Source organism: Pan troglodytes, chromosome 11 (genome assembly GCF_028858775.2).
Source record: "Pan troglodytes isolate AG18354 chromosome 11, NHGRI_mPanTro3-v2.0_pri, whole genome shotgun sequence".
NCBI classification, from domain to species: domain Eukaryota; kingdom Metazoa; phylum Chordata; class Mammalia; order Primates; family Hominidae; genus Pan; species Pan troglodytes.
This window is the reverse complement of record NC_072409.2, coordinates 59501204-59513324: the sequence shown is the minus strand read 5'-3', so window position 1 is coordinate 59513324 and position 12121 is coordinate 59501204. Positions and strand designations below refer to the sequence as shown.

The window sequence follows — 12121 nt, the reverse complement described above, 5'->3', positions numbered from 1 at the left end:
TTGAAGTAACTGGTCCTCTTTTTTTTTTTTTTTTTTTTTTTGAGACGGAGTCTTGCTCTCTTGCCCAGGCTGTGGAGTGCAGTGGCGTGATCTCAGCTCACTGCAATCTCCACCTCCTGGGTTCCAGTGATTCTCTTGCCTCAGCCTCCCGAGTAGCTGGGATCACAGGCGTGCACCACCATGCCTGGCTGATTTTTGTATTTTTCGTAGAGACGGGGTTTCACCATGTTGGCCAGGCTGGTCTTGAACTCCTGACCTCAGGTGATCCGCCCACCACGGCCTCCCAAAGTGCCAGAAATACAGATGTGAGCCACTGTGCCCAGCTTGCTCCATTTTTATAGTGTTAAAATTGGGTATTAATTTAGGGGCTCATGGATATACAAAATTTTTCCCCATTAAAATCAAAGTTATGTTTTTAACCTGTGGAAATTTGCCATGGGAAGGTTTTGCTGGAATAAAATATTTGAAAAAAAAAAAAGAAAATGGAGAAGAGTGTGATATTGGTGTTGGGAGAGTTGGCAGAAGGCTGGCCATTGGCGATGTGGAGGGAACCAACAGCAGCCTATGGTCTTCCCTGGGTGGTAGAGCTGAAGGCAGGGCTGGGGAAGGTGGGCTTCATCTCTCCTCTTCCTCTGCGACCCCTTCCAGGTTTAAATCAGAGCTCACCTCTTCTGAAAACTCCCCATCTAAAGGCATCCTCTGAGGTTCCTGTCTAAGCCTCCAAGCTGAACAGGAGGCCACTGAGGACATTATAATCTCTGTCTTTCCCGAGTCTGGGAACCTGGGAACTGCACATAATTCTCTTTGTACATATTTACCTATTAATTGAAGATATGTGAAATATTAAAAGCCCTGACCTTTTTAATATTTAAAAAAAAACTTGTTAAAAGAATTGTGTGGATTTTTTTTTTTTTTGAGACAGAGTCTTGCTCTGTCAGCCAGGCTGGAGTGCAATGGCACGATCTTCGCTCACTGCAATCTCTGCCTCCTGGGCTCAAGTGATTCTCCTGCCTCAGCCTCTCGAGCAGCTGGGATTACAGGTGCCCGCCACCACGTCCCGCTAATTTTTGTATTTTTAGTAGAGATGGGGTTTCACCATGTTGGCCAGGCTGGTCTCAAACTCCTGACCTCGTGATTCACCCACGTTGGCCTCCCAAAATGCTGGGACTACAGGCATGAGCCACCATGCGCAACAAATTGTGTAGATCTTAAGAAGTAAGGTTCACTTGTATTTTTCCTGATTACAAAAGTCATAAAGAGGCTGGGTGTGATGGCTCACGCCTATAATCCCAGCACTTTGGGAGGCCAAGGCGGGCAGATCATCTGAAGTCAGAAGTTCGACAGCAGCCTGGCCAATATGGTGAAACCTTGTCACTACTAAAAATACAAAATATTAGCCGGGAGTGGTGGCACACGCCTGTAATCCTAGCTACTCGGGAGGCTGAGGCAGGAGAATCATTTGAACCCGGGAGGCAGAGGTTGCAGTGAGTCAAGATTGCGCCACTGCACTCCAGACTGGGTGACAGAGTGAGACTTCATCTCAAAAAAAAAAAAACCCAAAAAAACAACTAAGTTTTTCCATTCTTGAGTTTTTATTTATGATTTTTATTTCTTTCCTAATATTAAGTGTATCAAATATATTAATATATATCAAATATATAAAAGAATATTCTGGAAGCTCTTATATATAAAAGAATATTCCGGAAGTGTCTTTCTTTTAAATTTTTTTTTAAACTTTAATTTTGAAATAAGTTTAAACTCACAGAAAAAGGGAAGGAATGCTGAAAAGTCCAGGATACCCTTTGTCGTTATTTATTTATTTATTTATTTATACCCAGAAGCATTTATTTATTTATAAATACCCATAAGCATTTTTTCCCTGAACTGTTTGGGAAGACTAAATTACATACAAGTCATTCCTTTACCCATAAGCCCATCAGTGTGAATTCCTAAAAACAAGGACATCCTTTTATATAATACAGTACAATTATCGAAATCAGGAAATGTAAAATGATATAATACCATGATCTAATCTATAGTTGATATGGTTTGGGTCTGTGTCCCTCCCATCCAAATCTCATCTTGAATTGTAATCTCATAATTCCCATGTGTTGGGGGAAGGACCTGGTGGGAGATAATTAAATCATGGAGGCTGTCTCCCCCGTGCTGTTCTCATGGTAGTGAATAAGTCTCATGAGTTATGATGTTTTATAAGGGGTTTCTGCTTTTGCTCCTCTCTCATTCTCCCTTGCCATTGCCATGTAAGAAGTGCCTTTAGCCTTCCACCATGATTGTGAGGCCTCCCCAGCCACATGGAACTATGAGTCCATAAAACCTATTTTTCTTCCCAGTCTCGGGTATGTCTTTATCAGCAGTGTGAAAATGGACTAATACAATAGTCTACATTTAAATTTTGCTGAAAATTTATGTTTTATTATTTATTTATTTTGAGATGGAGTCTCGCTCTGTTGCCCAGGCTGGAGTGCAATGGCATGATCTTGGCTCACTGCAACCTCCGCCTCCCAGGTTCAAGTGATTCTCCTGCCTCAGGCTCCTGAGTAGCAGGGATTATAGGCACTTGCCACCATGCCCTGCTAATTTTTGTATTTTTAGTAGAGACAGAGTTTCACTGTTGGCCAGGCTGGTCTTGAACTGCTGGCCTCAAATGATCTGCTCACCTCGGCCTCCCAAAGTGCTGGGATTATAGGCATAAGCCACCATGCCTGGCCCCAAAATTAATTAATTAATTAATTAATTATTTTGAGACAGAGTTTCACTCTTGTCACCCAGGCTGGAGTGCAATGGTGAGATCTCGGTTCACTGCAACCTCCGCCTCCTGGGTTCAAGTGATTCTCCTCTCTTAGCCTCCTGAGTAAATGAGATTACAGGCGCATGCCACCCCACCCAGCTAATTTTCATATTTTAGTAGAGACGGGGTTTTGCCATATTGGCCAGGCTGGTCTTGAACTCCTGACCTCAGGTGATCCACCCGCCTCAGCCTCCCAAAGTGCTGCGATTACAGGCATGAGCCACAGTGCCCAGCCTCCAAAATTTATTTTTTTTTAAATGACGCTACATGCATATAAGTGTAAAATACAGCAGAAAGTAATTCTCTTTCTCCTGCCCTCTTGTGATCCAGTATTCTCCTCCCTAGAGGCAAACCCACCCACTTTGAAAGTATTTTTCAATCTAAGAGTTACCTTTTATTTTTGGAAGCTAAGAGTAAGCCACTGGCATGGTTAAGACAAAATTAACATACAAAAATTAATTAGAATATTATTTGAGACTTGACAGGTATATTTATCAATTATTTTAGCTAAAATATAGTATGATTACAGAAAAAAGAAATATCAGATTTATTTAGTATCATAAGGTCAAAATTTGATAAAATCAAATGGGCATCTTTCTTTTTTTTAAAACTTTGTTATTTATACTGTTTTTCAAACAGAATAGTTTCCTATCTTAGTAAGTAGAATATTTTGAATATCATTAAATTTGGGTGACAAAAATGAGGCTCATCGAGACATGTATCCAGATTATATAAAGAACTCTTATAACTTAGCAATAAAAAGGCAAATAACCAAATTTAAAAATGAGCAAAGAATCTGGAGAGTTCTCCAAAGAAGACACGAATGGTCAATAAGCATATAAAAAGATGCTTAATGTCCTTAGTCATAAGGAAAATGCAAATCAAAACTATAGTGAGATACCACTTTCACAACTACTGGGATAGTTATCATAGAAAATCAGAAAAATAAAACTTGTTGGGAGAGGAGGTAGAGCAACTGAAGCCGTCATACACTGCTGATGGGAATGTATTTGATAAAACGGTACAGCTACTTCAGAAAACTGTTTGGTCTGTCCTCAAAGCAATATGATACACCAATTCCACTCCCACATACATATCCAAGAAAAATGAAAACTTGTCCACACACAAACTTGTATATGAATGTTTGCAGTAGCATTATTCATAGTAGCCAGAAAGTGGAAACAACTCAAACGTCCACCAACTGATGAATGGACAAATAATTCATAAAATGGAATATTATGCAGTAATAAAAAGAATAAAGCTCTGATATATGCAACAACATGAGGAAACCTTGAAAACATTATGCCAAGTGAAAGACGCCAGTCATAGAGGACCACATATTACATAATTTCATTTATGCAAAATGTCTAAGAACAGACAAATCTAAGGAGACAGAAAAGCAGACTCATGTCTCTGGCTTGATGACATGAGAGAGTTGGGTTCTGAGATTTTGAGCTCTCTGATGAAGAGACTGTGAGTGCAGGCCCGTGGAGGCCTGGGGAGCCATCTGCAATGTCCCAGGGCCCATGCTGGTATAGTGCAGGCATGGGCCAGAGCACCTCCATCCTGGGGATGTCCTGCCCAGAGGTTACACACTGCTGTCCCACAAACCCAGTCTGGCTGGAAGAACTGTTTTCAAGAAGAGATCTGTTGGCCAGGTGTGGTGGCTCATGCCTGTAATCCCAGCACTTTGGGAGGCCGAGGCAGGTGGATCGCCTGAGGTCAGGAGTTCAAGACCAGCCTGGCCAACATGGCGAAATCCTGTCTCTACTAAAAATACAAAAATTAGCCAGGCGTGGTGGTGGGTGCCTGTAATCCCAGTTACTTGGGAGGCTGAGGCAGGAGAATTGCTTGAATCCGGAAGACGGAGGTGGCAGTGAGCCGAGATCGCACCGTTGCACTCCAGCCTGGGCGACAGAGTGAGACTCTGTCTCAAAAAAAAAAAAAAAAGAAGAGATTTTAGTTTGAATTATTGCCAAATTGAGGAAAAGGAAATTCCCACAAAAACCCAGTTTCTTTTGAGACATGAGAAGAGTGGCCAACTGTAAGCCTACATTTCTGAGTAGCAGTGAGATTGCAGCTGCCTTCCTTAGACCGAGCATGTCCTCTGCATTGCTGCAGGGTCCCCACCTCACTCGAGCATCCCACCCAGCCTGTTACACTCATACACGCAATCCCTCCCCATGTGTCTGCCCAACATCTCTACTTCCAGGATGAGGCCCAGGGAGGTGCAGCGGCTTGCCTGGGTTACGTGGTCCCTGAACAGAGTTAGGATCTGAACTCTTTTCCAATTAACTACCCTTTTTTACAGTCATTGCTGCTAACATTTTAGAAATTTGTCATTGCAGAAACAAAAGTAGTGTAGGCAAATGTGCCTAGGAGCTTGAAAATAATTACAGAATACCCACAAAAACAAATATGGTATATGATGTTTGGTGTTAGCTGTGGAGATCTTTGTTCTTTTGGGAAGAGTAACAATGAACAGAAAGTTTTGAGGAAAAGTAAGCAAAATATGCTTTCTAAAACAACATATTTAAAACAATGGATATTAATATTGAACAATGAAAATAACGCTACTTAAGCTTCCAACAATTTAATATTTAAACCAAATTATACATATAAAAGAATTTGGGAGAATATACAGCCCTAAATGAATAATCAGGCATTTATACAGTAAAGTACCATTAAATGTATTCTGAATAATCTGAAATTATTATTGTCTTGGTATTGAGTGTAAGCTACATAACCAATTAATTAATCTTTCTATTTGTTATCCTCATTATGCAGGATCTACCAAGTGAGACCAGAGCACAGAATGGCATGTTACTTGCCTAAAAATCTTAGATTAGATACTATCTAGCACCCAAAAAAGGATGAGAATACATTTTCAGGAAACAGGCACCTGAGCTGAGAAAGCATTAACAGGCAGAGCATAAGCTTTGGAATTAGATGAATCTGACTTTCAATTCTGGCTCTTGGACTTAGTTGTATGTGATATTGGGTAAGTTTCTTAACCCTTCTGAGTAAGAGCTCCAGTTTCCCATATGTAAAATGAGAATAATAATACAGAACGAGTAGGGTTGTTGGAGTGATTTGTGGTAATGAATGTAGGATGCAAATATTTAGTTATTTAATTTGTATTTTTTAGAGACAGGGTATTGCTCTGTCATCCAGGCTGGAGTGCAGTGTTGCAATCTTGGCTTGCTGCAGCCTTGGACTCCTGAGCTCAAATGATCCTCCTGCCTCAGCCCCCAAGTAGCTGGGACTACAGGCATGTGCCACCATGCCTGGTGTTTCTTTTTAAAATTTTTTTGGTAGAGATGAGGTCTCCCTATATTGCCAAGGCTGGTGTCAAACTCCTGGGCTCAAGTTATCATCCCAAAGGCCAAGAGTTTAAGAGTCTGGCTGCCTGCCGATGTGCTGCACCATTAAGTTTTGCCACAGTTCTCTCGATTCAGACTGAGGGCTAATTGCACATAATTTGCAACAAGCCACACAGGCCTGTAATGTAATGCCAATACATTAATGCACTGTATTACCTAGAATACAGAGATCAAATTTTAAAAGTCTGTGCCTGATGGAACTTACATAGTATTAAAGACGACAGACAATGAGATAAGTATTTAAAATATGTATTATGTTGGTCAAAAGTGCTAAGGAGAAAAAAAAAACACACACACACAGAAAAAAGATAGGAAGTGAGTAGCAGAGGCCAACTCCAAACAGCAAACTCTCTTTGCTCTGCCATCATAGGATCTCAGGCATGAGCCACATCCTCCACAGGACACTTATCAAGCCCTCCCAAGTGTCCCTGGGTGGGGACAGACACCTCTGATCAACAGTTCTCTCTAAAGATCACATTCTAACTGCCACTCTTTTCTTGGCCTCAATAACCTCTTTTAAAGGCTGGAGGTGGGTAGTCAGCTGAGGGCTGTAGAGCTGATTTTCTGCCATTCAAAAACCAGTTTTGACCTTTGCAAGTGCTATAGTCTCATATTTACTTTTGTTTTGGGCCTCAGCCAAAACAGATACTAAAAATATTTCAGTTTAACATTGTCACATTATTTTTAGCAAAGAGAGATTAGTAAAGGTTATATGCATTACTGAAGAGAAAGGTGTAACTTTCCTAATCAGGAAATGTTTCACATAGGACATAAAGTCTTACCTAGGCTCAAGAACCTATAAACTGTATGCAGGAATATGTATGTGAATGTCCATTGTGGCTTAAAAAATAATGAAATGTCTCCCTCTCCCTCTCCCGTCTCCCTCTCCCTCTCCCGTCTTCCTCTCCCGTCTTCCTCTCCTGTCTCCCTCTCCCTCTCCCTCTCCCGTCTCCCTCTCCCTCTCCCTCTCCCGTCTCCCTCTCCCTCTCCTTTCCACGGTCTCCCTCTCATGCTGGGCCAAAGGTGGACTGTACTGCTGCCATCTCGGCTCGCTGCAGCCTCCCTGCCTGATTCTCCTGCCTCAGCCTGCCGAGTGCCTACGATTGCAGGCGCGCGCCGCCACGCCTGACTGGTTTTCGTGTTTTTTTGATGGGGACGGGGTTTCGCTGTGTTGGCCGGACTGGTCTCCAGCTCCTAGCCGCGAGTGATCCGCCAGCCTCAGCCTCCAGAGGTGCCGGGATTGCAGACCGAGTCTCATTCACTCAGTGCTCAATGGTGCCCAGGCTGCAGTGCAGTGGCGTGATCTCGGCTCGCTACGGCCTCCACCTCCCAGCCGCCTGCCTTGGTCCCCCAAAGTGCCGAGATTGCAGCCTCTGCTCGGCCGCCACCCCGTCTGGGAAGTGAGGAGCGTCTCTGCCTGGCTGCCCATCGTCTGGGATGTGAGGAGCCCCTCTGCCTGGCTGCCCAGTCTGGAAAGTGAGGAGCGTCTCTGCCCGGCCGCCATCCCACCTGGGAAGTGAGGAGCGCCTCGTCCCGGCCGCCATCCCATCTAGGAAGTGAGGAGCGTCTCTGCCCGGCAGCCCATCGTCTGAGATGTGGGGAGCGCCTCTGCCCCGCTGCCCCGTCTGGGATGTGAGGAGCGCCTCGGCCCGGCCGCGACCCCGTCTGGGAGGTGAGGAGCGTCTCTGCCCGGCCGCCCCGTCTGAGAAGTGAGGAGACCCTCCGCCTGGCAACCGCCCCGTCTGAGAAGTGAGGAGCCCCTCCGCCTGGCTGCCACCCTGTCTGGGAAGTGAGGAGCATCTCCGCCCGGCAGCCACCCCGTCCGGGAGGGAGGTGGGGGTCAGCCCCCCGCCCGGCCAGCCGCCCCATCCGGGAGGGAGGTGGGGGGCTCAGCCCCCCGCCCGGCCAGCCGCCCCGTCCGGGAGGTGAGGGGCGCCTCTGCCCAGCCGCCCCTACTGGGAAGTGAGGAGCCCCTCTGCCCAGCCAGCCGCCCCGTCCGGGAGGGAGGTGGGGGGGTCAGCCCCCCACCCGGCCAGCCGTCCCGTCCGGGAGGGAGGTGGGGGGGTCAGCCCCCCGCCCGGCCAGCCATCCCGTCCGGGAGGGAGGTGGGGGGCTGAGCCCCCCGCCCGGCCAGCCGCCCCGTCCGGGAGGGAGGTGGCGGGCTCAGCCCCCCGCCCGGCCAGCCGCCCCGTCCGGGAGGGAGGTGGGGGGGTCAGCCCCCCGCCCGGCCAGCCGCCCCGTCCGGGAGGGAGGTGGGGGGCTCAGCCCCCCGCCCGGCCAGCCGCCCTGTCCGGGAGGGAGGTGGGGGGCTCAGCCCCCCGCCCGGCCAGCCGCCCCGTCCGGGAGGGAGGTGGGGGGGTCAGCCCCCCGCCCGGCCAGCCGCTCCGTCCGGGAGGGAGATGGGGGGTCAGCCCCCCGCCTGGCCAGCCACCGGGTCTGGGAGCTGAGGGGTGCCTCTGCCCGGCTGCCCCTACTGGGAAGTGAGGAGCCCCTCTGCCCAGCCAGGAGCCCCTCTGCCCAGCCAGCCGCCCCGTCCGGGAGGGAGGTGGGGGGGTCAGCCCCCCGCCCGGCCAGCCGCCCCGTCCGGGAGGGAGGTGGGGGACTCAGCCCCACGCCCGGCCAGCCGCCCGGTCCGGGAGGGAGGTGGGGGGGTCAGCCCCACGCCCGGCCAGCCGCCCCGTCCGGGAGGGAGATGGGGGGGGTCAGCCCCCCGCCTGGCCAGCCACCTGGTCTGGGAGCTGAGGGGCGCCTCTGCCCGGCCACCCCTACTGGTAAGTGAGGAGCCCCTCTGCCCGGCCACCACCCCGTCTGGGAGGTGTACCCAACAGCTTATTGAGAATGGGCCATGATGACGATGGCGGTTTTCTGGAGTAGAAAGGGGGGCAAGGTGGGGAAAAGATTGAGAAATCGGATGGTTGCCGTGTCTGTGTAGAAATAAGTAGACATGGGAGACTTTTCATTTTGTTCTGTACTAAGAAAAATTCTTCTGCCTTGGGGAAAAAAAAAAAATAATGAAATGTAATTATCAAAAGAGTAAGGAGATAATGCAAGAATAAGTCATCTAATTCAAATAAATGCATCCATAGTCTACAGCAAAGTCTTCTCTTGAAGATGCCCCAAGCAGTAAAGGTAATATAATTTTTTTTTTTTTTTTTGAGATGGAGTCTCGCTGTCACCCAGGCTTGAGTGCAGTGGTGCAATCTTGGCTCACTGCAACCTCCACCTCCCGGGCTTAAGCGATTCTCCTGCTTCAGCCTCTCAAGTAGCTGGGACTACAGGCGTGCACCACCATGCCCAGCTACTTTTTTTTTTTGTATTTTTAGTAGAGATGGGGTTTCACCATGTTGGCCAGGCTGGTCTTGAACTCCTGGCCTTGGGCGATCCACCCACCTCAGCCTCCCAGAGTGCTGGGATTACAGGTGTGAGCCACCGTGCCTGGCCAGTAATATACATTTAAAAAAAGGATTTTCATTTAAATGTCTATGCCATTGATCAATTTAATATTCATTGCTCCTCAGTTCTGACTTTGGGAAGTATTCTTGCTTTTGTCCTGATATTTTTACTGCATTGTTGATTTCCTGGGCACAAGCCTATTTAGAATCAATTTCTAATTTATCTGGCTGAGAGTTTCCTAGGTTCTGTTTTAGGGGTCACTTAGAAGCAAGGATACCTCTCTTGGGAGGAATGTCCTGAAAATCTAGTGGTCAGGTCAGAGTGCCCACCATTTCTCAGACTTGTGGCTTGGGAAGATCCAGTTACAGAAGCAAATTTACGTGACGGGGTTTAGGAGTCTGGCTGCCTGCCTAGGTTCTGCACCATCAAGTTTTGCCACAATTCTCTCGATTCAGGCTGTCTGAGGGCTAATTGCATGTAATTTGCAACAAGCCACACAGGAAACTGTTAATCTACTCAGCTATGTTCTTCCCTTGTAAAAACACAGAAACTGCCAGTACTCTTCCCCGGCTCTGTGCTCTGCTCTCCGAACAAGTCATAAACTTCTCACAGGTGAGAGCAGTACAGGAGGAGCGATTTTTCTTCCTGGCTGTCTCTCTAGGAGAAAATGTTAATGGCACCCTGATGCCACACAGGCCTCTGTCATTTACAGAAAAAAAAAAAAAAGATTCTTTTGGTTATCAGCAACATTAGTTTGGCTTCATTGGAGAGCATTAGCCTGGCTGGACTGCTGAAAACAGTCATTGATAATTTTATAGCTTGGAACACTCTGATTTCTGTTTGCAGACCTAATGAGTGTTTTATAGCTAATTCTCATGAGAGCATTTGTTGAGGGAACATATGGTACTATCCACAGTTTTTGTCTTTTAAAAGTCATTCTCACTGCCTCAATTTGTTTTAATCAAAGTAATAAACATCATAATAAAGCACACAACACAGATGACTTCTGATGAAAAGCAACAACCTCCTGCCCTCCCCACCCCCACCCTCCGCCATTCCCTAGGGGCAGCAGCCCTTTTTGGGATTTCTCTTTTAATATTTTCTGGCGATTCCCTTCATGTCTTTTGATGAATCAGGGGTTAAAAGATTCTTAACCTAAGGTAGCATCCATTGATTCACTATGAGGGACATTTACCCTCTTCTACCCTGTGTCTTCTTCCAACATTTGCTATTTATATTTTATTTTGTAACTGTAAATAACATACCTAGTGAGCTTTTTTATTCCATCAACCACATACTGTATCCTTTAACTCCCCACATTATTTCATCTTTGTCCCTGCTTTCCCCTCTCACTTTATATTAGACACACTTAAAAAACACCAAACAACTTTTATCTCTACTTTGTCAGGGCTGTTCATATTTATATCCTATCTTGCAGCTATAACAAAATTGCTCCCTCTTTGTCCACAGATTGGCTCTAAAATTAGAAAATTGACACATAGAGTTTATAGTATTGTGACTATATAAATATTGTATACTGCCTGGCCAACAGTGAGTTAGGGTTATATTTCCCTCTCTGGGTTCAGAGTCATAATTGCTGGGTCATGCAAAGAAAAATGTTTCCCAAATCAAAGTTAAATGGAGTCTTTTTTTTTTCCCCCTAAGTTTGCTTAAATTCATGCCACATTTTAGGCTGCTTCATGTTAGGAGGTTTTTGCCCTTCAGAAACTGTCATGTGGGGAAGAAACCCCAGAGAATATCCAGGCGAAGGGCAGAGGCCTTGATACAAGCTCTGTCTCTCTGATTACTGGTTACAATGCTGGGCAAGTTATGACACTGAGCTCCTGGTTCCTCATCTGTGGGTGGGAAAGATGCCCAGCCCATCTCACAAGGCCAGCAAGAGGATCAGTTTGGATAGTACAAGAGAAAGAAAGGCCAAGAGAGGGTAAAGCTCTTTGGGATAAGCAAACAGGAGTATCAACAGGACTCTTACCTCTGAGACTCTGCCTGTTTTCATGGGGCTTTGATGAGGTCTGCTTGCATAGACAGATTTATCATAAGACCTTGGAAAGAATTCCTTTTCTGCTCTTAGTTTAGCTACCAGAACATTAACTGATAACAAATGTAGACAGGAAAGCTCTACCTGCAGAGAACACCCACAAATACAGCCTGGTCTCACTTAATGGCTGCAAAGACTTGTTTAGTACCAGAGCCACACTCTGCTTAAGGGCAAGCCCATTCCAGCGTGACCCAGGCGCTTCTGAAGTGATGGTCAAGCCAACATCTTGTGCCCCACTGGGAAAAAGCTCACCTTTGGTTGGGGCAGGGAGTGGGTGAGGATACTACAGGGTGTGGAAATTCTCAAGCACTAGCACTAGCGCTCCTGCTGCAGCCTGGACAGTATCAGCGTGTGGCACATCTCATGCTCCTGCCAGGACAGAGCGGCTCCTTCATGCTCAGCCCTTGGCTGAGTGTGTGGACACATCTACAAGACCCCCCAACACGGACCCAGGGAAGTAGAAAAGCTTTGACCACA

The 12121-nt window shown here is 46.7% G+C and overlaps 1 protein-coding gene across 16 annotated transcripts in view; it reads right to left on the bottom strand.

Moving 5' to 3' along the window:
• The window catches only part of PIP5K1B (phosphatidylinositol-4-phosphate 5-kinase type 1 beta), a 306214-nt gene that overhangs the window by 19206 nt on the left and 274887 nt on the right, over positions 1-12121 (bottom strand). For 6 of the 16 annotated variants that reach the window (XM_063788524.1, XM_063788528.1, XM_063788526.1 and 3 more), the window contains one exon: positions 3280-4736. The exons of the other annotated variants lie outside the window; for them this stretch is intronic. In XM_063788524.1, coding sequence (XP_063644594.1) covers positions 4631-4736 — 106 coding nt within the window. In that variant the 3' untranslated portion in view covers positions 3280-4630. Of the gene's footprint in view, positions 1-3279; positions 4737-12121 lie in introns of those variants that run through there. 16 annotated transcript variants of the gene reach the window in all.